This window comes from Lonchura striata, chromosome 6 (genome assembly GCF_046129695.1).
Source record: "Lonchura striata isolate bLonStr1 chromosome 6, bLonStr1.mat, whole genome shotgun sequence".
NCBI lineage: Eukaryota > Metazoa > Chordata > Aves > Passeriformes > Estrildidae > Lonchura > Lonchura striata.
Genome location: NC_134608.1, coordinates 32,551,764 through 32,577,696, shown reverse-complemented (window position 1 = coordinate 32,577,696; position 25,933 = coordinate 32,551,764). Strand labels below are relative to the sequence as shown.

General features: G+C 35.3%; 1 protein-coding gene across 15 annotated transcripts in view; it reads right to left on the bottom strand.

Annotated features, from left to right (window-relative positions):
• Positions 1 to 25,933, bottom strand: part of GPHN (gephyrin) — a 269,966-nt gene that overhangs the window by 121,748 nt on the left and 122,285 nt on the right. For 14 of the 15 annotated variants that reach the window (XM_077784085.1, XM_077784087.1, XM_077784094.1 and 11 more), the window contains exon 4: positions 8,710 to 8,802. In XM_077784085.1, coding sequence (XP_077640211.1) covers positions 8,710 to 8,802 — 93 coding nt within the window. Of the gene's footprint in view, positions 1 to 8,709; positions 8,803 to 17,337; positions 17,499 to 25,933 lie in introns of those variants that run through there. The other variant, XM_077784089.1, reaches the window with a different exon arrangement.

Genomic DNA, 25,933 nt, shown 5'->3' with positions numbered 1-25,933 from the left:
CAGTAATATGAAACAAGAAGCCAACTCTTCCCTCTTCAAACTGTAAAGGACCTTAGATAATATAAAGGAATCATGAGCTTTTGCTGTGCCCTTGCTGATTTAGGATTTGGAAAAGATGCAAAGAGAACCTGTACGAACCTGCCATGCACTCATATGCACCAAAGTTTTTAAAGAATACTGTAGTAATAGGCTAAACTGATGGAACTTTGTTTATACTGACCTCTTAACACCAGCCACTCATTCTTCTAGCAGAGCAAGGCACAAGAATAACAGAGGTTAATGGAACTTCAAATTTATACATTTGGGTCATGGAATAGGAATTTTTTTCCATACCCAAACTTTCCCATATTGAACTTAGAGCAAAATGGCAAATAATGTAGGCAGAGAAGACCAAGAGACTTCCATCATAGGATTAGTAAAGGCATAAACCAGACAGGAACTGCAAATACTGGCTGAACCAGAAATACCAGAGTACAAGGTAAGGGCATGCATTGGCAGTTTTATAAAATCCTGCGATTTTGTGGCCAGCAGGAACACAAAATTAGATGTACCACATCAAGAACAAAATTGCTATCACCTTCTCTCTGAAGGGAGATCTTTCAAGCTTAATGAAAATGAACTATGACAAACTGATCTCAGTGTACCATAAGAAAATGCTTGTTTGTGAAGGAAAATACGGACTTTACAAACCCAGTGACAGTTTAAATGTCAACAATAAATAACAGTAGGTTATGCACCCTCACTATTTAGATATTCTGATGAAAGAATAACTAGGAAAAGAATATATTCATGAAGGGACAAGAAACTAAAATATAGTCTAAATAAAGATGAAAAGGCAATTATTTTCTTGTCCATAACTGATAAGACTTTCATGCCTAAGTGTGACAATAGTCATATTGGTTTTCTATTTTGGTACTTACACTGAGTCAACATTTTGCTAAAGCTTCACTGCTCCATGTGGTAGCAATTAGCAAAAGCAGGAGAAGAACTAGTTATAATCCTAAGAATAACTCCCAAAGGCAGCTGCTTTCCAAGACTCTTCTAGTTCCAGACACTTAGTGGCTGGAAAAGCTCCTACACAGCAGGGAAGAAGTAAATGAGAAATTCTCTGTTCTTTAATACTTATTAGTTTTAACAATCAACAATATTAATAATGAGTCATTTTGCTACTCTGGTGTGCTACTGTCAAAAGGACTAACTCACTCAATTTTTCATACATCTTAAATCCAAACTAGTATTTGCCATCTAGTTATTATGTCTTTAAGCTGCCTTCACAGGGAAGTCTTCATAACATGTCCACATCATTTTTTTGTTAATTTTCCCCATATTTAGCTTTAACTAAACTCTTTGTAATAGACCATCACCAGAAAAAAATTACACATTAAGGACAAAAATTTCAGGCCTGAGACTATTTTCACTATTATTTTGCTTGAACTTAATGTTTCATTTTTTCAGTTTTCAATTATCTTCTCCAAAGTCATACTTTATTGGAAACTACTTTTTAAAATTCCTAAGAGGGAAAAAAAATTCCAAAAATTCCAAATTAAAAATGTCATTATGCAGAAGTCCTATGGCAGGCCTATTTTGCTTCCCAGTTACAGAAAGGACTGCAAGATATATTTACTGTTGTGGCTACACTGCTAGTAAGATACAAGCCAGTTTATTTAAACTAATGGAAAAATGTCCACATGGACTGTGGACTCTACAGTGAAAACACAGCTAAAAGGCATCAGTAAAACTCAGAGGAGGAAAACCCTTCTCTTTACCCCATTAAAAAAGCACACCATAATCATGTTTTTCGTCTGGGTGTACTTCTGGAAATACTGGGTTCACTCACACAGGAACCATTTGTCCACTCTCAGGACATACCAGTCTTCTTCCAACTGTCATTCCAAAATTACCTTGGAAAAAATCCTTTCATTTAAAAATGTAATAAAAAGGGTGAGATTTCCTGGCTCATTATCGTGGCTTTGTTTCTTATTTTATGAAACATTCAAACTCCTTGCTACTGTTTTACTGTTTTTTTCAGCAAAGCTTGCAAATATTTCTTACATGTTTGAAAGTCAAAAAACACAGCCTCTATTTTCTATTTAAGAGTATTAAGAACACCCCAAAAAAGGCAAATAAAAGCTGATCATCAAATGAGTGAAAATAACCAAAGGCTTAATGGAATCCTATTAGCATTACCTTTATGATATGATGGTCAGACAACTTTACACAAAAGGTTAATACATTAGTTAAGTAATTAAAAAGATATGCCCCAGCATTCTCAGCCAATATTGTCAGAATTTTGCATTTTCAAAAATGAGACCAAAGCAATTCACTAATTCCTTTTGAATTCAGGATATAAAATTGTTTCATTATTAATTTCAGGATCCATTTTATTCAAACTATCTTCTCATCTAACACATACAGAACATAAGGTTGTAAGAGCAGGATGATTCATTTAACATCATCCATGATTTCTGCAAGAAGTACAAGATAATTTCAGTTTTATAAGACATTTCTCTCACTAGCCAACTATGTCAATTTGACAAAATCAAAATGAAGAATACAGTGCTTCAGGGAATTTGCTTGTGTGATTAATCTCTTAAACAAACCCTAACCCAAACATATAAAGCCTTTCATTATTATGATTTTATTAGATTTTCTGGCTCAAGCTTTCTATTATCAGCTATTTTTACAATTATCTTCAGTAGGTAAAGAAAGTCTTCAGTACATTACAAAGCCTTTAGTATTGTACACTATTTCCCAAAGAAAGTACAGGCAAAACCAAAGTTATTTATCAGTGTTCTTCATGATAAGCTAAACAGACTGAGTTGTGTAGCTCTCACAGAAAGCATCTTCTTAACCTTCATATTTTTACCATCATATTTTTTTACCTTTTTCTATATCCACTGTGACAGTTGAAGTATTTTAAAAGAAATGTCAATAAAAATATGCAGTTTTGCATTTTAGACACATCAATCCCATATACAGACAAGTATTATCTGTATTTTTTTGATGGTCTTATTTCTTGCATAACCCCCGAGAGCTGAGTAAATGGAGCTGAAATATGATCTGCCTTTCTTGCCCCTCACATTTCTCACTGAAGGAGTCCGAGCAGCTCACAGGTGTTTCCATGCAGCGATACAGTTAGTGATAGCACAACCAAACCCTTCTGTGATGAGCATGTGCTAGGGAGAGGGGAGAGAGGAGAGAAGGCACTATTCAGGTCTTTGTAAGTCAGCTAAATCAGAGTGGAATTTCTCAAGACACATGTATTTCTGTAAACTAACATTGTGCTATGTGGTGCAAATAATTTGTATACTGCTGCTTCTCAAAGAAACTGGTCATAGATGTTCAGTGAAGTGCTCTGCAACTAAATATGTAAATTCTGCTATAATAACATGCCTTCCCAAGAGAGATTAAAAATCTAAACATATAATTTTAAACTGAAGTTTTATGGCACATAAATATATTTGCATTTTTTAACACTAAATACAGTATATCAAATAATAAAGTTTGTTGAAAAATAAAAGCAGACTAGATAAAGACCTAATCATATAAACTAAGAGCTGCCTGGAGGACTAAGAAAAAGGGAACAGTACTTTACAGAATTGCTCATAAACTTCTGAAAGAGTAGCACAGAATTTGGAAGAAGTCTGTCGCAGAGTAATCTGCTCCATTTAAGCACCTTTGTAGATTAGATGCATGTAGCAAGGACCTGTAATGCCAATCCTTTAGGAGCAAGCTGGGATGGAAACAATTTTCTAAGAACTATGAAGGCCTCAAAAGTCTGATGGCAAGTTACAGAGTCAGATGTCATGTATACACAGCACATACAGTTACAAAATAGCTCACCACAGAAATCAAACCTAACTCAGAGCAAGACCTCCATTAAGAGATATGAAAAGCTACAGTTTTAAAAGAGACTACAAAAATATTTTCTTAAACAGATATTAAATTTGAGGGTACCTGGAATATTGAAGTGTGAAAAACTGAAACATTAGCCTGGATTATTAGAGGTTGTACAATTTCATATTATTCCTACCACAAAATTACTTATGTTCCATGTGAGATGAAGGCTTCATTCATCCACACTATGGAGCCATCCTGAAGTGAAAGTTTGTAAAATGGAAATTATTTTCTTTTGGTCCAGTGCCAGTAATAAAGTATTGCTGAGGAAGAACAGAAGTAGTCCTATATCTACAACAAACAATACTAGAAATCCTGCTGCTCTAGAAAGGCAGTATTTGAACCAAGGAGGACAAAAACCTCCTATACATTATTTCTAGTTAAGTTGCTGCCTATTAAATAGAAATTGTTATTTGTAAAGATTAAGTCTCAGTGGATTTGTGTTATTGTGATGGAATGTGTTGCTGTGAGAGTATGGATGCAACATGACTATCCTATTGTGTCATAAGCATCTCATTTCATTAATAAAGTTCAAGTGGAAGCAAACAAATAGAAAAAAACCACATAAAACCTGAAAATAATAGAGATCAAGAGGGTTTCCAACATCACTTGAGACAAATGGAAGAATATAGATATTAAAATAGTCTGCAGAAGTAAAATGTAATTTGAAGAAAAAAATCCATGAAAAAAAAAACAAAAAACCTTGGAGAATAGGGAAGAGCTGAATGTTAGAAAATTCGCAATTGGCAATAATTATAAAAATGCTGGTGCAACTTTGAACTGAATATAAAAAGACATACTACAGAAGAACTGAGACTTTCTTCTATCCAAACATGGCTTCTGTGTGGTATGCTTGGAGTATTTTGTTCATCCTGAGCATGAATTTTCAGAAACATTGACGAATAGAAGGGAGTTCTGGATAACGATGATTTCTTTTCATGAGTTCTTACAGAACGCTGATGAAAGAATAAATAAATGTCCATATATTTTCAGACTAAATGAAAACAATTATGTGCCTAAATAAATTTTAAACCAGTCCATAAATATTGAAGAATATAAACAGCAAGAACTAAAAGGAGATTCAGAAACTTTCCAGAACACTTGAAATGACTGTAAGGAAACATCTGTCTGGTGTTACTTGCTGGAAAACAGATCTTCTGTGTTTTTTATTAAGTATTATCTTAAAATCTTAGGGCTCAAAATTACCTGCAGTGTGGATGAACTACTTGTGAATACACATTGTGACACAGTTCAAGAATGTCTATCATCAGTTGAGGACAATACATTGATTTCCACCGTTATTATCTAAGCACATAAAATAAGTCTCATAGATGGGCAAACAAGATTCACACAGAATCATATTAGAGACAAAGGATAAGAAAACAGCTAGGAGACTATTAGGAGACAGAAAAGTGAATTTTTTGAAAGCACAAATTTGAAAAGAATAAATATAAAAATACAGAAAAAGACTGAGCAGAGAACCCATATACATGAGATTTTTTCTTTCAGTTTGCACTGAGAAACAGCAACAGAGAAAATACATTAATATTGCAGAAGGATTCCTAGTGATTGATAAATATGCTGCAACATTATTTAATTTTTTTCACAGAAGTTAATGTATACTGTTATCAACATTCTATCAGAACTACTACTGAAGTATTGTAGTTCCAAGAAATAAATGTTTGCGTGTACAAATACAAAACGAAAGTTCCCTAAATAAACTTTGGGCATACTTGGATCTCTGTTCAGCAGCAAACACTTTTTATATCAACAAGCAGACTGTATGAGCAAACTCCAGCAGAGATTTAAAGACTATTCCCATAAATTATGTGTGAAATTACATTGTAAAAAAAAAGTCGTTGTATCTCCAAAACTAGGCTTACACTTCAGCTTTAGTACAAATTCCAGCTACCCCCAACTGCCATAACAGTTAAGAATTCCAGCATTCACTAGTAATGCCTATAACATACTTGCTCCAGCCATCCACTGAGTAAATTTGGTTTTTTAAATATCCACATGCATTTCATCACTTCTAGTTGTGTAGGCAAGAAACTGAAGGATATTCACACTGCCTAAGTAAATTGACCTTTGCCCTTCAAAATGTGAATCCTAGGAACTAATTCAAAAGCTCCTCTCGACACACTGATTAGACTGAGGCTATAAATTTAGGGACGAGAGGCAAGAAAATCAGATATTGTGAATAATCCTAAAATCTTCTATTCCAAGCAAAAATGTTATTACACATCACTGAAACAACTGCAATAACCTGGAATGGTTCTGATATAGTGTTCAAAAGGCAAAGTGAGTGAGGAAACTACTATTTTGGGATGCTTAATTACATATTTCTGAGGTATCAAGTAGCCATTTTTAGCTACATTATGCTAGGCCACTTAATTTCAGTTTTATCAATTCAAAATTGATAAAAATACAATTAAATCTTTGGGTTGCAATTATTCTTGGGAACTACCCTTATTGTGTTTGTACAATTATATATCTATAGAAAAGAAACAGAGAAACCTGCTTTCTAATCCAAAGTACAGGGGAATTAAGGAGAAGCAGGACTGAAACACACCAGCGGAAGTATGATTCAACAGACTTCTGTCTCTGTGCTAAGGAAAATAGTAAAACATTTTCCATTATCAAATTCAATTCTTAAAAAGTTTTAAATTAACATCTTAAAGATGACATCTCCCTAGCACAATACCATGATCGCATCCTTTCATTGTCAGCTCAGTGATGAGAGCGTGCTGAACCAACACCATAAACACAAAGGGTGAAAACCACTTTCTACATCAATGCAAGTCTTCCTAAAAGCTTGTTGTTGCACATTTTATGTTGACATAATGAATTTTCCATTTTGGGTTTTCTCATTGACCAAAAGACAAAAAATATGGGGACAAACCTTAGGATTCTTAGTATGTTTTTGGTATGACAAATACAGGCAAATGATTTTCTTCTCTTAAAATCATTTGTTCAACTGAATGATGTAATAAATCCTATCATAGGAACAATGGTTGTCATCACCACTTTGTAATAAACCTGGGATTCTATATCTCTACTGTGATTAAAGTTAATCTAACTTAATTAAGAGAAAAGTGAGTAAAGACTCTCCTGTGTAAGTTCTTTTTAAATATGGGAATAATTTGACAGTCAGAACTTAATTAAGTGAAAAGTGAGTAAAGACTCTTCTATGTAGAGTTCTTTTTAAATATGGGAATAATTTGACAGTCAGAACACTTGGTTCTGTTATGATCAGTCCAAGTCATCTATTATGTTTAAAAACAATGCAGTTTTTCTTCAGTACAAGTTATTAATGATTTTTATATCAATGTGGTTTTATTATACAGAGACACAATAACAACTCAGGTAACTTTCAAAATGGCTTACTCAACAAAACTGATGAGAAAAATCATCCCTTCCTGTGTTATTCGTTTGAGTAACAGCAATGTAAAGAAACAGCAGTGAGAGCAGTGTAAAGAACATACTAGGTGTTTGTGTGCAGAGTTCTCATTTGTTTATTTTTTTGTCCCAAATGCTGCTTGAGAATCTGTAGCTAATTTTTTGCACTGGCTGCAATGCTTCATCGGGTACTGCTGCCTAGGCTTGACCCTGCACAAAGGAAAACTGAAGCAGAAATCCATCCCTCCCTCTACACAGTCCAGGTTACACAACCTTCAAAAGCATTATGTTAGTTTGCAAGCAAGAGACAAATCTAACCAATTCACGTTTCACTTGTGGTGGGTTTAGCAAAGTGAATAATCCACAAACTTGGTTTCTCTAGGTACCACACTGTGTTCATCTGAACATTGATTCAATTTCCTGATATACACACTTCCCCCCCCCCCCCCCAAGTTTTAGTTACTCAAGGTTTTTAGTTCCGTAATGAACAGGAGCATTTTTGTTTACTTGTTTCTCTAGTTACACAAATGTTATACAATAAATTAAAAAATGTTTGTAGATCCCTAACGTAAAAAAATGTTGAACTTCAGGCATGCAACATAACATTTGTAAGTAAAAAGCTTTGTAGATATGCTATAAAGAACTCAAATCAACTTAAGAGTCTAAGAAATTGAAAACATACATAAGTACTTAAGAGAAATCTAGGTATGTTTAATGATGCTAATAAACACAGCTCATTCAATCTTAATTCTTCCCTTTAGTGAACATAATCACAGCAAATAAAATACGGGATTTTAAAAGTTCATGTTAATCTAATGTGGAACCATAAATAACAAAATACTTCAAGAACAATCACACAGTCATTTCACATAACTCATGGCCATGAGGTCATTAGGTTAAGCTTCTCATTTATCCTTCCTTACTTTAGCTTCAGATAAGTGTAATGTAAACAATTTTCCTGAGCAACATTTAGTGATGCAGGTTACCTCCACCTCTGTGCCTGTTTAGATTTTTCTGACAAGTAGATCCATCTCTCTTTTCCCACTCTTCCTTGCACAAGACACAACAAAAGCCACACAAGATTTTGCTTAGCAGTGTTACACTGCAGTGCTAAGGAAAATTACACCACAAAGCCATTAAAATTTTGTTTAGTGAGAGGACTGGAAAACCATTATACTATACTACATTCTAGTTTAAAAATCGTTTTGGGTCAGAACACAAGGTCAGAGTCATTCTCTTGTGCTATATTTTCTATTACTTTTTTCTGATTCCAGGTTGTGTACTGCAAAGTAAAGTTACAGAGGAAATTTAAAACAAACAAACAAAAAAAATCACACCACCCCCCCCTCCCCCTGCCAGACTCATGCATTTTTACACCAAATGGCAGATTTTTCTATTCCAGGACTATCTCACCTCTGGAGTGACATCTCGTGGTGCAAACCCTGTTCCTCCAGTTGTTAAAATCAAATTAAGTTCCTTTTCATCACACCAATCTATCAGCGTCTCCTGAAAGAGAATATGAATCCTGTCAGATATAGCAAGAAATGGTTATTTCAGATAATACTAGAAGATTTCAAATGCCTTAAAAACAGAGACACACACAATATGGAGAATTATAAACCACTCATGGCTCTTCATACAAAGATTTTAAACCACTATTTATAACTAAGATAAGACAGAATAATGCAAGTATCTACATAATACTATTTTGTATATGGAAACTGAAATTCAGTTCTTCATTTCTTGACCTGAATTGGAAAACAAGAATTCACAGTTTGTAATTTCTACCACTGTTTATTTTGATATATAAATATAAAATTCATTGATACACAGGAATAGAGTATGTACATTTAATTTGGATTACATAATTGATTCCTGTTACAGTAACTTTGGTTTTCACACTGCACTTTTTGATAGCCTGAAAATAGCAAGAACCATGTATCTGTAAGCCTAACTACCAAAAGATGCAATAATGCAATTGATGCAGCAGGTGATGATCTATAATCATCTTCCCTACATTCACCTAATATCTCAATAGGAGTGTGTATACCCATTTCAAAGCTGGACTAAGAAATCTGTCATGTAAATTCCATGACTTAGAATACTGGATAACTCATGATATTAGAGAAGCATTTAATTTGATTTGCATTCATTTAAAAAATGACTTTTTAAACTAGTTTTCAAACTATGTTAAAAAATTGACATGAGAAGAAGAGTTAATTAATCTCAATGTGATTATCCCACATATCCTTCATACTCACCTGTGGGCCAGCACACAGCAGGAGCATGTCTGCTTGGAGTGCAAATTCACTGTGTTACCTTAAGTACACTCATTACATAGTAAACTATCCATCTACACAGATCAAATCAATTACTGAGACAGCTATCTGTATTCTAGCAAAGAAACAACATTATTTGAAAATATTTAGGGCAAATTTAAGTTTTGGGAGTATTATATTGGGAAGGAAGGAAGGAACAGATTTGGAGATTGTTGGCTTAAAGCTTATTATTTATCACAAAATTAGCTCTGAGAAATACACTGATTTAAAAAGCTTAAAATAAAACTGTCTGGAACATTTGAAAAAATATAACCAATTTAGGTAATCCTCAGCTATATTTTTGCAGGCCTAGTACTGCTATGCAACTTCTATTTAACAGAAGGATCATATACAGACACTTAAAAATTGCAACTAGAATACACCTGTGTCTGACTGCAAGCCCCACCACACCAATATATCCAAGGATTACTTGAAGAAGTGGCAAAACCAAAGGTTCTGTCTTTATTTCTCCTTTCTTTACTCATTACTTCCACTTTGTCTTTTCTATTCTCTCTTGTCTTTATTAATATCATATTCATCTTTTTACTCTACCCCTTTAGAGAATAACTCTCTAATTCACTAAGTTGTAATTTTGTTATATGAACATTTCAAATAAGCTTGGGAAAGGAACAGGGATAATGCCTCAACCTTGTATATAAATAAATGAACTAGTAATTATAGCTCTTGTGTTACATTTTGAAAAAAATGTGAATTACAGTAGTAAAAGGATTTTAGGTCTTAAAATTCTTTCTTCAATAACATAGTTATGCATTAGGAAATTTATTTCAAATAGGAAGTATCTCCATCATCTAGAAACAAATTTGTCTTGACTTAAACAGGTACAAATTCCAGAGAGCACTTTGGAGAAGCTCAGTGTTTGGCAAAGATAGACCTTAATATTGCATTTATTATATAAATTAATATAACCAGGGAAAAAACTTCCTACATTAAACAGGATGGATCTTTTTTTAAAAAGCAGAATTTATCTTTAGATAAAAAAAATAATCTGCCAAACTCCTTTTAACAAGAAAATAGATCCTTCCTCTGTTCTCATTTTGCTACAGTTCAGTAATACTTCCATTAATGAGGGTAGAAAAAGGCATGTGATATCCCACAAAAAACTAAAGAAATCAATATCCTAACTCTTCAATTAAACCAAGCAATAATTAAGTGCCTATTCCTGCTACTGCATCAGTGTAAGGCAGACTCCTAGAGAGAATTCTCCACCAAGTTCTAGTTACAGTAAAGAAACTTTTGAGCTTTCAAGTAGAAGACCTTTAACTATGAGGTAGTAAGTTTGGGTTTCATTGTACTTCAGGTGCAAATTTGTTATTTAGATATTTTAAAACCATGGAAAAATACCCACATCTTATATTCAGCTTATTTATTTTCTCTCTAACCCAAAAAACTGTGTCCCATGAAATATTCTCATTGCTGTAAAAGTATCTAAAAAAGGAAGCCCCATAATCAACAATTATGAACAAATGGTGGACTCGGAACAGGTAGATTCTGGACTGGCTTTGCAGGGAACTGAATTTTCTCTGTCTTCAAATGAAGATTTCTCTAGGCAAGTGACCTGATATTTGGACTTACTGATGCTATACAAGCAAAATTATTATATAACATTTCAACCAAATAAAATTTCATTTAATATTTTTTATGCATATTTCTCCTCTTTTATTGTTTCACTGATTACAAGCTTTCAATAGAAAATGGCTAGGTCAACAGATTATGTAAAGCACTATAATTTCTCTCAAGCCAATGGAATGATGCTGATGGATACAAAATACAGTAGCTGGCTCTGAAAACAGTCCAGTAAAATTACTACCAAGTTTTTAAAAGTCAAAACAAAGCTACAGAACTCCAGGAAAAAAACAAAAAACAACTCAACCAATAAATAGCTTAAGACTTAACTATTAGTATCCTAAATTAAGCTTTATCAGTTATTTTCCTGAGTCAAGATGTAACAGAAATGAAGTAATTACAGACAGTTCCTCCACAAATAATTTTATTCCAAAAGGACACAAACATTTCAGATTTCACTGAAGTCCTAAAATAATTATATTATGTCTTTCTAATGCACAGAAGTAAAATGTCAGGCCAGTTGTCTCCTTAAGCTTTAAATTAGATCTAGTTCCCTGTCCTCTTTACCTAATTTCTCACATTTTCTCTCTTAAATACATTTAAATTTCCCTCATTCAAATGAGTAAGAAATCCTTAGGTATAACAAACAACTTCTTTCCATCTCTTGCTCCAAAGAACTCTTGCTTCTGTCAGCTCCCTCTCTCCCACAACCTGGAACTATTCATTGGACTTCCTATGCACTGCCCAATATTGAAATTACTTCAATCACAACACTACTCATCAAAAACTTTGTTTCTGATGCTTGAATTTTCTCATGACCGGTGTTAATTTTACCAGTGCAGAAAAATCTTGCCTCATTTTTACTCTGAATTCTTACTCTTTTACATCTAAATTTAATGATTTAAAGGCCAATAAAGATCATTACCTCATGGAAAAAATCCCTACAGGTGTGGCACAGTGCAGAGACCCTATGTGTATGGCAAGTACATGCTTGCCAATTCATAAAGGCACCACCACATTAGGATACACTAAGTCTAAAAGCTGTACAGATGCATTTTGGTGGCACCACACCTAAGCTAGCACTACCTGACATTTCAGTCACTTGAACACTCAGAGACATATTTCCTTCTGTGGAGATAACTTAAGCATCTCCATGTCCAGGAGTCAAACCTGCCATTAGTCTAGGCTGCAATGAGCAAGCCACCAGCAAATTTGGGAATTTCCTTTTGTATTTACAACTAGTTCCAGGGCTCAGGCTCTTCCCTACACAATCTGACCTTGATCTAGAGGGTTCAAGAGAGAGAAAATACTTCATGCTCTAATTTGGTAGGGTTGTCCAGCAACTCTTCATGTTTATCATTAGGTATTGTTGTATTTACGATAACTCCTGTTTACTAATACTTTCTGTGGGATAATGCGCCACCATGACACATAAGAAAACTGATCACAGAATATACAGTTACAATGGATAGGAAAATGGGCTATTTTGTACCTCCACTAACATACCATCCTTTAATCTCTATGTAAGTGAACCAGAAAAACAATTAGGGATTCCTTTCTGGAACAAGAGGAACTGATCTTTGAAGGTAACTAAGGTTTGTGGATTACTTATCTTAGCCAGAAATTTAAACTTGAGACAGGCTGCAAGTCTCCTCCAGTCCTCTTAGCACCACTGTATGGTGATTTTCCACACAGACATTGAGACTACGACCCTTAACTGGAGCAAAAGTACTACAAAGCAGATTAAAATGGTCACTGTGCATCAGGTTAAATGCCTACACAGAAGAGCTGAAGTCCTGATGACTTTTCCTTTTCTATGATGCTACAGTCTATGGCATGTCTTGCCTTTTTTTACTGTCCTATTTTTGCCATCACTGCTATGAGATTGTGATAACGCTCCCACATGTTTATGCTTCCAAAATTACCAGAATATCTTTCTTCAAGTCAATATTCTGGTGCTTACCACTTAGATAAACATGCATACATTTTTATGATCTATACATAATCTACTTCACAATACAAGGTTTGTAAAAATAATTCTCAATACAATACACGTACATATTTTCATATATCGTAGCTACTAGAACATGACATGTACACTGTTATAATTTAAGACACCCAGAAAGAACAGGGAAATGCTAAAAACAGTATAAACAGGACAGGTTTCCATAATGAATCCATACAGAACTCCTTCATTCTATATTCAGTATTGAAACTAGTTAAACAATTCTTACTTCTATAGTTAACAAAGATGTTTAGTATTTTGGCACATGCTAGATTTTTCCAGCACAGTGCAATCATGAAGCTATTTCACCTTATATGCATCACTAATTGCACAATAAGTAAAATATGTAAAAAATTAATTTAAAATGCTGAACAACTGTAAGTGTAAAATATGAAATTTAATTATGAAAAAATATACATTTATTAAATTGGACTTTGAAACATAGGTAAGCTGAAACATCAATATAAGCTGGTTTACAGACATGCATACTATCCAGAAGTATTCTTAAAACAACTTCATGTTACTTAAAAGATCACTGTAGCTTCCAGGACAAACTACTGACCGTGTTCAGAGATGCAGAAGTCTGTGCTCTCCAGAACACATCTCAAAACTATAAGCTCTGTAAAATTACATAAATTTTGTATTTGCAAGCAAATCCTGTTTACTCTAGGAAAACACATTTTTAAATGCAAGGAGAAATATAGAACAGTATGTTTTTAAATGTATAATGATAACTTTCCTTAGCAATCCAAGTAAAAAGCCATAATAAGTATCAATCTACTTTTCTTTCACAGTTTTTGTGCTCAAGCTGAAAGAGTGTACAAGATAAATTTAATGTATGATGATTTAACAGCATCACAATGAAGAAACTATAGTGAATGACAGTATGGCAAGACAAATCAAAGAAGAGAAATACTGCATAGACACAGATTTGCTAAGAAAATTTGATGTAGTTTCAACCACCGAGTTCCAGGAATACAAGAATTTGCACATTAAGATCTCATTACAACCTTTACAACCTTATGTAGCTTGGACTACTCCAGAGACCAGCTCACTAAAGATTAAGCCTGATTTTATGACAGGAGAGAGCATACATGAATCAGAAATTCATGTCACAGCACACAAAGGAGAAAAGAAGAACAAAAGGTAAAAGTAACCCATTTGTTTCTCATTGTTTTATTCAGGAGTTTGAATCTTCTCTATTCAGTGGATCATGGCTTGTACATTATTTAAAAAGGAAAATCATATACTGGGGACCATGCAAGAATAAGAATACCCATCAAGAAAGGCAATGAAGAGCAGAGTAAAACATTAAGTTTGAAAAGGAGGGAAGGTCTGAGAAATATTAGTGTATTCTTTGAATTAATTTAATATATTTTTGCTCTTCTTCTTACAAAGGTTTAATTTCTTATCCTCACAATCCTTTACTTATTGTTCAAAAGCTTCCATGAAATGTGAAGACCTGAAGATACTTATGCATGGAGGAACAACTTTCCATGAAATCAATCTCAAAATGATTTAAGAGTTTCAGAAAAATAAACATTAAAACACCATGAAACCATGCGTAATGTTTTCTATTACCTCCATTCCTTTTTTCCGTTCCCCACCAGCAGAAAGCAAAAAGTAAGAGAAATATGGAATATGTTCAGTGTAAACACTTCATCAAAAGATTTGGATGAAGTGCAACTATCTCACTGCGTCTAAATAGAGCTGTTCAAAATTTGAGATTTTATAGAACATAGTAAGTCGTCTTTCAAGTATTCTACACATAAATTTGCAGTTTCCAGCATCACAGTCATGTTGCAGTTGTTTTTTTAAAATACTAAACTAATGTATTAAAAGATGTCATAAGAATGTTACTATTTTATTGAAATGCAAAACTAAAGGAGGAATGGAATAAAAATGTACTCTATAAATGGCTCACTTTTTAAATGGAAATTTAATTACAGGCGTTTTCCATTTAAAGTAAATTGCAGCTATCAAGTATTTCAAGGTTCAACATACCAATGCAGTCTGTAACATAGTCTTTTTTAAAAAGTACTTAATGTCTTCTAAAACCTACTATTTATGGTAATTAGCCCTAAAACAGAGAAAAAAAAAAAAGTAGGCACTGAAGTGCAATCATCAACAGAGTTCATCTATGCAAACAAGTAAGGGAAGTAGCAGAGAGATGTGCAAACACTGAAGTGTTTGGTCAAACCATCATGACTGGAAGTGTCAACACTTTTAAGAACTGAGACTGGCAAAAGAATTTCTAATTATTTTGATGGAGAGAGGTAAAGATAGCAGAGGCCATGTACAAGGTTGACTTCCTCTCAGAAAAACAAGGGATTCTTATTTCAAGCTACATACCTTGACATATTAGTCAAGTCTTTGTATGTGTATACTATAATGGAGAAAAATAGTGAATTTAATGTATGATTCAATAAATTGCATTAAAACCTACAAACTCTCCAAATGTGTCTGAGTCTACAAAGACCTTTACTGTTGACTCTATTTGACAGCTATATACGTAAGTGTGGGCCTATGTGTGCACATGATCAGTTTTACCTAATAAAAATGTATTAGTAAAACACCCAAAGTTCAATGTGTCTCATTTCTGCCATGCATAAAACACATCTCTCTAAAATATAATATTTACTCACTAGAATAAATATTAGAGACTTATACAAATTCTGGTTTTATTAAGAATTGAAAATAATTAAAAATTTTGGAAAGACATAATACTTCCTTGCCCAGCATCACTTTTCCTAGTGAGAATCTTGAGATCTAATTTTTTTTTTTTTTTTGATTACACAAGCTAACAACAATACAAGCTAAATAGCAACTGGAATGAAAAGGGAAAAGAAAGCACAAAATCAAATAAATGAATCCAATACTATTTACTAACAGCAGATAGACAGAAACTTTCTCTCTTAATTTTTTAAATTTTCTTAAATTAAAACAGCACTTCAGAGACCTGTTATCACAAGAATACCTGCTTGGTTTTGGAGCCATAAACTTCAGATTATTTGGCACAACAAGATGGCTTTTCCTACATTTTCTTCCCCTTTGTGTACACACAGTGTTCATCTAAGGTTCTTTAGAAAACTGTATGCTTTGGGTTTTCTTCTCAGAATGTGCATAGGCAGCTTGATATTACACACAAGTCAGTAACTTTCTAAAACTACAGCTCTTCATAATATTTTATGTACGTGTACCAATATCTACGGTACACGTATCTCATGTACCACAGATCAGAAGCTTAAGCAAAATTTCCAGGCTGTAACTAAGCCCAGATAAACTACACCTTAATCTTACCAAAAAGGCAAAGTGACAGAAAAACAACTGCAAATTTCTTTGAGCTGCCAAGGCAATATTAATTGCTACAACCTTAATGAACTCGTAAAAGCATGTCCACCATATTTGGAAAGGTGACAGGTCTCAGAGAACTCCCAGTACAAACACCTCAGAATCATATTTCTGTAATAGCCTTCAACTCACTTGAAAAGAAGCATTTGCAGAATTTGCATGTGCATACTTGCATGCGGGGACAAGTACATCTCCCATTTAAGCTAGGTTATATCCCATGTCTACTTCTTTAATTGGCAGGAAGCGCAGTGAATTAGAAAATTACTACAAGGCTTCTATGATTAAAAAGAACAAAACACATGAGGTCAGCTGTGGAAAAAATGTTTAAATGCAAATTTTGGCTTTTCTGCAACTAATTAGTTTTAAAGATCAATATACTAGCATAAATGTAACTGATTCTTATAGAATCCAGTTCCATTTATAGCCTCGATTTCTAATAGTAAATACAATCTTATATGTTCGCACACTTAGCTACAATTGTGAATGACATTACTTTGTTTTGTTTTTTAAATTACGTTACAACTTATAGGATCTCAAGTTTTCATGTAGCTCTCAATGGAAATGACAAACTTAAATTTCTAAATAAGGTTAGGCTGGGGGAAAGACTAGAGATGAAACCATTAGAGAGACAGGGAACTACTCAGTGTAATGCAGTTTGTGGTATAAATTTCCCCCACACGTATTGTTCATGCATATCATCCATAGAGTCAATGAATTAAACTGGTTTTAAAAGTAAAATCTACTGCTTTACCTGTGAGAATACAGTAAAGAAAATTTACCTACCAATGAACAGCTGCAGTACTTTGAGACACTTAGTCCATACATATACTCTAAGAGTGGGTGGGCTTGTGGGCTGCCCTGGAGTGTCCCGGGAGGGGCACTCCCACTCCTCCCCTCGTCCTGCTTGAGGCATTGACACACAGGGCAGAGTGCATCCGCCACCACTGCGGTTCCTCTTAAATGCACAATCAAACCTGAAAGAGATTCAGAAAGAGGGGAAAAGCAGGTAGGAGACTAATGTACATGCAGACTATACCTCTCAAAGAACACCAGTTACTGATGAGTAACCTTTCTTCTTTGAGTCTGCATGTACATTCCCACAATGACTCACTCTGATCAGTTACCTTTGCCTTTTCCCATCCAGGAGAAGGCCTGAGGACTCCCACAAACAACTGCAGCATCACTCCACTGAAGGCTGAAACAGCCCTGGATCCTATTAGACTATGACAATGCTGGGTGAAAGCAAAGAGAGAACTCCAGGTGACCTTACAGCACATGTCTAAATACCATACAGTAAAGATACTAAGTTTGTCCAGAGATCTAACAGATCTACTCAGAGGCAGAAAGCCACCTAAACAATCATTGTGTGAAGTCAGCCAAACTTTTTGATATTCCCACAGTGCAACAAGAAAAGAAGCAAACTAGAAAACTTGGACCTTTGAAAAGAAATTATAAAGGCCTTATGAAATCAAAAATATAAAGTATAAAATTAAATCAAAGAAGCATAAGATCTGGAAATAAGTATTGGAGGACTAATTTTCTTGCTACTCTGGATCTTCAGCACCACTTCAAGAAGGACTCCTGGATGACTGAAGAGCACTCTGCCCATGTATAGGTAGTATGTAAAATAGCAACTATAAGGACCCATATACTTCACTAGCTGGCTGAGAAAATGATCTCCAAATGTACCACTTTCCTAGACACAAGCAGAAGGAGTAAGCAGAAGTAAGAATTAAAGAGCTCAAAAGGGAAGAAGTAGTCCTGTGATACAGTGGTTTTCCACTGCACAAACAGTGGGAAACTGTCATCAGTCATGAACAATTCAATTCATCCTGATCATCTGTTAGGCAAATGTGAGTTGTAAAATGTGTGAATATCAGTGTACTCAGAGAGAGTAACGTGGTACCCTCACCAAAATACAGAGAGCAATCAAAGGAACTACATACCACAAATATTCAGAGAGCTGAGATCAAAGCAGCAACAAACATGTCATACAGACAATATCATTTTCTCACAGAGTATGCCTCGATTAAACTATCATGCTACTAGCTATCATTGCTCTGGAAAGAAGCAAAACCTGACTGCCCTAGAGATTGATTAATGTTTTGGCTTGAGAGCCTCAAGATTGGCACAGACTGAAGTGAGAGGGAAGAGCTAAAATATTATGTCTATGAAGACTACAAAAGAAGTTTCTCACATAGCTGCTCATGACTACACCCACTGTAAGAACATGGTGAAATCACAAAATGAAAACCACACAGATTTGTCTTTACTGAATATTTCTCTTTATGTTTGCCAACTGTAGCAACTTACAGTCAATGCACCATGAAAAAAGAACCATTTTACAAGCCTAATCCAAATACAATTACTGTATGGCTCCATTAAACCAGGCCTCTGTATGACATGCTAAAACAATATTTTAGCACAACCACAGGCAGCATGGCAAAAACTCTTACATTTTAGAGTACTCAGAAATAAGGCCTTACAGATAAAAGGTTCCTCCTGAGGTGAAACCATTGCCATTTTGTAGCACATGTAAAGGTTATGGTCTCCCTCCTACCCAAAATGTTCTCTTGGTTTAAATAGTACACTTCACTGTGTGAAAAATGAGGCCTCAGTAATGCCCGAGTCTACTAGTCCATATGATCAGTGTGGAAAAAAAAGGCAGGATGACTGCAAAAGATGCTTATAAGCTCCTAAATTCCAAGTACTGATACTGTTCAAGCCAGAATGGAATGACTGTGGTGACACAGACACTGCTCTTTCCTAACCACAACAGAATTAAGGGTATTGGTAGATAGGTACCAATCTGGAATGCATGGCAGTCAAAAGATACCTCCCTACCAATTCAGATGTTCTTGCCCTCTAGAGAAGACATTTTAATTTCTGGATCTTATGACAGATTAATTAGTCTTTGGCAAATAACATTGTCAATACAATTGCCTATGCAAATATGCAGAGAAATTGCTGTTAAGAAGATGTGCCAGCATACTTTGGGGATCCTGAAAATCTGCAACAATTATTTTATGTCAAGCACAACAGTTCCATAGTTGGAGTAATTACATAATGTAATTCAGATGTATTCAGAACCTCCATGTTTGCTCCTACAGTGCATTATAATGGTGCCATTCACTTAAAAAATCATTGTTCTGAGCATCAATGTATGGATCCAGAACAGCACTCTGATATTGCCTGGTAACTTTTATTAGAATCATACAATATCCTAAAGCTGCTTCTCTTGTGCAATAAAGAAGCCAGCCTAGATGACATCTCTACATATTTGTAGTGTATTCTGCCACCGGCTGAGAGATTTTAACTGTCTATCACCTATTTTAATTCTCTAACATCTGATTACTGTGCATAAGATGTTTTCAGTCAACCAGTGCATGTACAGGCCATGTGGCATAACTAAAGCTACGATCTTACTGTCATCTATGATAGTGTCAGTTTTAGATGGTGAATGACCTCCCAGGTCAAATAATATGCATTAGATTTAGCTTCCAGAAAATAAAAAAAGCATCAGTAAAGAAGCACCCTCATTCAAAACAATGTCCTTTAGTTCTCCAAATATAAGGAAGTTATGGGCTTCCTGCTCTGATATATTCTTGTTATAAGGATAAGCAAACACAAAAGAGAAAGGTATATACCATTCTCTTTATATAACAGAAAGAAGACTGGATTATTCTGGATCTGATTAGATTGTCTGCCCTTCTCCATTTCCTGTTGAGTAGAAGTAATCCTGAAGACCCTGAAAATGATTCTCAAAAGTGATAAGGACAGTCTAAAAATCAATTGAAATTCATTGACAGTTATTAATGCAAAAAGTATGTTAATGGCTGTTGAAGGCAATGAAAAATGAGTAACTATAATCATTACAGAAAAAAGATTTTTCCCTATGTGCCCTAGTTGCTTTTTTCTATAAAGATAGAGCATGATAAAAGAATAATAGAATGAACTAGTAATAGACTGCCTTGCTGGTTAGGTTATTGCTTATTCCTATGCGAGTGTAAGCATCCAAAGAGTAAAATGTAGAGAAAGAACCTTCTTGCATTTATAAGACTGACCCAAACTTACAAGAGAGACGGGAAAGGCCATTCTTCAGAATTCAGTCTATGCAGAATCTCTCTTATAGGCCCACAGGATTATAGCTATTATATAATACTGGGTGAAAGCTGTTACCATAGAATTTGATAAGCCATCATCTGCTTCCATTTCAGCTTGCAGAGGTGTCTTAGCATCAGCCAATCCCACTGCACTCAAAGATTTCAACTTTTATACTCAGGAGAAAACTAATTCAGAACAATTAATATCAGAAAGACTTCTTTCCCTAAAAGCTGAAACTTTTGGGTCATTTCTCTTTCGGAACATTTTTTAAAAATGCTCATTTTTTCTTGATACATCCCTAACAACAAAACTCCTTGGCATCAGGAGATAATAAAAGCATTCAGAATACTAAAGAGATTTCAAAATCACCTTTGAACTGTTTCTGCAGCTGGTATAAATGAAACTAAAATCTGCTAGGGTACTAAGGTTGTTCAAGCATGCCTTTATGGTGTTGTGAATCTCTCAGGCAAAATAATATACAGAATTTCAAACAACCTACAGTACTTTTGGAAGAAAACCCCTGTTGTAGTCTAATCCTCATTGTTTCTAAGGTCTTAAATTCTTGGAAATTATTTTGTGCTATAAAGAAAGATATATTGTCTCTTTATTATATATTAAAGGCTATCTATATATAAAAGTAAAACATGTATATTCTTCTGAGCCAACTAAACAAGAGACAAGTTTGCAAAAAGTCTTCCTAATTTGTTAAAATTGCTGCACCTGGAGTAAACAAAAGCTTAATAAAGCAAATGCTTCACAGATCTAGCTCAACATGGTCTCATAATGTTAGCAAAGCCACAAAGATTGACTAAGACATGAAGAAAGTTCAAAGAAATACATGAAAAGAGTTGGAAAGGACAAGTCTAAGCAGAATCATTTGTCATCTCTTTTTTTTTTCTAAAGACATATGCCAAACTTCATTGATTATATAATAAAAGAAATACTAATCAGTGGTATCATAATGAGAGAAGCATAGAATACTTTCTCCTTAGAAATACTTGCAGCGATCATATCAAGTCTCTTGACTGCTGCAGAGGTATTCAAGAATCACCTGGATAGAACCCTGTGCAGAGGAGAGAGTCTCCAACACCCTTTTGGGCAATCCTTTCCACTGCTTGATCACCTGCACTGTAAAGTTCTTCCCCACGTTCAGGTGGAACTTCCTGTGCATCCGTTTTTACTCATGGCCTCTTGTCCTATTGCTTGGCAACACCAAGAAGAGTCTGACTGTTGGTGATGGGATCAAATGCAAAGAAAAATCTAAATGTAAGAAATAATCTAAATACAAAATATCAAAATGTTGGTACCAAGATGTCGGCAAGGAGAAAAAAGACTGATGCAGTGCAGTAGATTTTAGATTAACAGGTGTTGTTTTTCTCTTCCTACTCTCTCTCCCATGTGAACTCCCTTTTATTGAATTTCTTTAGAGATACACCATTGCCTTCTAATTGATCCTTAGGGCCTCTTGCTAATTTTGTAACACACAAAACATGTCTCAAGCATTCCATGCATGTGATTGTTTTCAATCACAATAAGTGACATATTCATACAGTGGTTTTCCACACAGATTCATAGCATCTTCAGCAAACACACAAATTGTTAAGCCTTTAGGCTTAACATTCTCTTGTTCCAATCTTGGTAAGGATGCCAGATGTTTGGCATAATTCCCATACAATGTTCCTCTGACACCCTCCCTTCAGATGCTGATAGACATTTATGATGTTCCCTTTCAGCCCCCTCATAGTTTAACTGGCTCCCTCAGCCTTTCCTTGTAAGAGGGATGCTCCAGTCCCCTCATCATCTTCAGAGTCCTTCACTGGACCTGCTCCAGGAGCTCCCTGTCTCTCTTGTCCTGAGGAGCCCAGAACTGGACACAGCACTGCAGGTGAGGCTCACCAGGGCTGAGCAGAGGGGCAGGATCCCCTCCCCTGACCTGCTGGCCGTGCTCTTCCCAATGCAGCTCAGGATCCCATGGGCCCTCCTGGCACAAGGACACACTGCTGGCTCAGGGACAGTTTGGTGTCCACCAGCACCTCCAGGCCTTTCTCCACAGAGCTGCTTCCCAGCAGCTCAGCCCTCAGTCTGGGCTGGGCCATGGGGTTATTCCTGCCCAGGTGCAGGACCCTGCCCCTGCCTTTGCTGAATCTCAGGCAGTTCTTCTCTGCCCATCTCTGCAGCATGCTGAGATCCTTCTGAAGGGCTGCACAGCCTCTGGGGTATCAGTCACTGCTCCCAGCTTTGTGTCATCAGTGACCCTGCTGAGGAGGGATCTGCCCTTCATCCAAGAAATTGATGACTAAGTTTTTGACCACTGAGCCCAATATTTTACCTCAGAAGACTCCACTAGTGACAGGTCTCCAACCAGATCCTGTGCCACTGATCAGAACCCTCCTTGCTAAAGTATGAGTAATTTCTAGAAGTAATTTCCAGAACTCATGGAAAGCCCTCTGGACTAGAAGTACTTGTTTGTTATGTTAAAGATTTAAGAAGACAGACACGGTAACCTTTACCAGACTCCAGAGTTATTTATACAGTTCAAAGACGAGTTGCATAAGAAATAATGAGTCTTTTCAACTGTGCATCACCTGCTTTATATACCATTATTCTAACATATGGTCTGTTACAGGAAAATGTTTATGTAAGTGATTTTTGGTCATTTAATTGCAAAACTTACCTTTCTGGACAAGGTCAAATCACCGCTCAATGCAACTCAGAATAAAGGCTTCATTGCAATAACTAAAAATAACATATTGCCCCTTTCAAAGAGTTGTATCATCTCCTACACATCCTACTTTAGGGATGATGATGCATGCAGTATATGTTATCTCTGGACTACTGCTTTCCCTTGTAGAGACAATTGCCACTTCAGTGCTGGAGAGTGATGAAGAGCCTACACAAGCAGCACAGTCATACAGATAGTATTTTCAGTAAGAGAGAGTAGGTGGCATTAGTGGATGAGGGAGATAGGCAATAAATTTCATCTGAGAGCAACAACTGGGCAACACCCTCTGGAAATCAAGGACCACACACTGTTCTGTTTATAACATTTCTTATATTGTAGTGTTCCTGACTAGGAGGCCATTGCACAATTAGCAATTCACATAACAGTTCCCTTAACTTCCTACAGAAAGTGGCCCTGAGCTCTGTGTTCAGCATGGTTTTCAGGAATGTGTGTGTCATGCTCACAAACCTCTTTGGCCAAAGGACAGACCCATCTACCTCACTGTAATGGAGGAGCCTGTAGGCAGCTCCAATTCAGTTCTGCTGATTACACCACCAGCATGGCTTTCCTTTATCTAAAAAAGTAGCAGAAATTCCTCAGAAGTGAAGAAATCCATCCACATCTGATGCTGCATGAACATACAAGTTCCCAGCATCTGAAGGCAGTAAGATTTATTCGCTACCTAGATTCCTCCTCTTCCTTGGCTTTATGAAAGCAGGTATTTCATTCAGGTATTTGTTAGGCCTTTCTTACTGAGATCCAGAAAGAACCTGGCGCTTCCCTCTCTCTTGTTTTCTGCCCACACACACACACAATTCCCTTTTCATTTCAAGACCCATCACTTCTAACTACAGGAGAGGCATTTTCTTTTTTCTTGCAATTACTATTAAGTCTTTTCTGTCCTGTAAGAGCTCTCTCTCCACGCCTACTAACATTATGATATTTGAAAATATTAAAAAGAAATCAAAGATTTTTTTTCTTCTGATAAGATTTATATATCTGTTGTTAAATATCAGGTCTATCAGGAATCCAATAATTCTATAGCAGAAATCTTTCAAAGAGCCTTTACATTTGTAGCAATGTATATAAGCACAGTATGTTGGTTTTGCAGGTGTAAACATCCATACCGATCAACTTGAAAAAATTCATCCAATTTTCAAGCCATCACAGCAATTACTTCCTAAATGTCACAGATCATTTAGTAGTCCCTTAAGTCTTCAGCTCCTGTTCAGCTTTCACTTCTGCCTAATTCCAAAAGCAGATATATTTAGGAAACGCCAAGCAATTTTTGACTGTCACCAAAATTTCAAAATATCAGCAAGAAAATGTAAGACCATTGGCTACACTAAAAATATTTAATTTGAATGAACAGCATACAGCTTTTTACACTACAAGCCAAAAGCAATAAGACCTTTTTTTTAGACAGCAACTTATCTACCAAATTTTTTTTGATTTTAGGAAAATTTAAATTCCTGTATTTTTTGACCCTTAAAAGAAACAAACAAAAAACCATAACAAAACTAAGCAAAAAAATAACTCATGATAAAATTGAGGCACAGGAAAATAGACTACTACTTCAATTAAATATACTCAGTTGAAGGTCTTAACTAGCAAGTTAACATCTGGCCATCCTAATTTACAGTACTGACAAGAGAATACTATTTTGCTAAGGAAACAATTGCAGGCTAAAAGAATAAACAGACTTCACACCTCTAGACTCCTTATATTATAATGATGTTTTTATAGGGACATATTAAATTTCTCACTGACCTACTTGTACAAAAAAAATTCATTAGTATTCTCTGTTCATTGGATAGATTTCAGTGTCTGACTGAGGTCTGATAAGAAAACGTTTACTTCTTTCGCAAACTCTATTTTGGATGTTGCCTTCAGTTCCCCACAGATAATCTACAATGGCAAAGAGCAAAAAAATCAGGTTTCCATGGAGAGTTTTGCATGAGAGAAATGCCAGTGATCTAGAAGACCATTTTAAATTAACTGTTTATACCAAAGTTTCAAATTTTTTTATATATTTATGTTACTAAGCTATTATCTGCCCTATTTAAGAATCTTGTTATTTGTCAGTGGGCTTAATGCACTGCATCTTATTCCTGATTTTGAAACTACATGTTAAAGTGATTTAAATGTGACATTAAATATGCAGTCAGAAAAACTTGTGCCCCATGTATTAATTTGAAGAAATGTGCTATGACTGCTGATGATGTATCCAAAGACAGGCAATGAAGCTGGTGAAGGATCTGAGCACAAGTTTTTGATGAGGAGCTGCTGAGGGAGCTGGAGGTGTTTAGTCTGGAGAAAAGGAGGCTCAGGGAGACCTTACTATTCTCTACAACCACCTGAAAGGAGGCTGTAGAGAGGTGGGGTTTGGTCTCTTTTCACAAATAACAAGGAATAAATAATAAATAAATTACATATTTATGTCATATCATAAAATATTGCATAAGAAGAATGGCAGACATTTCAAGTTGTGCCGGGGGGGTTACATGGCATCTTATGAAAAAAATGCCTTTACCAAAAGGGTTACCAAGCATT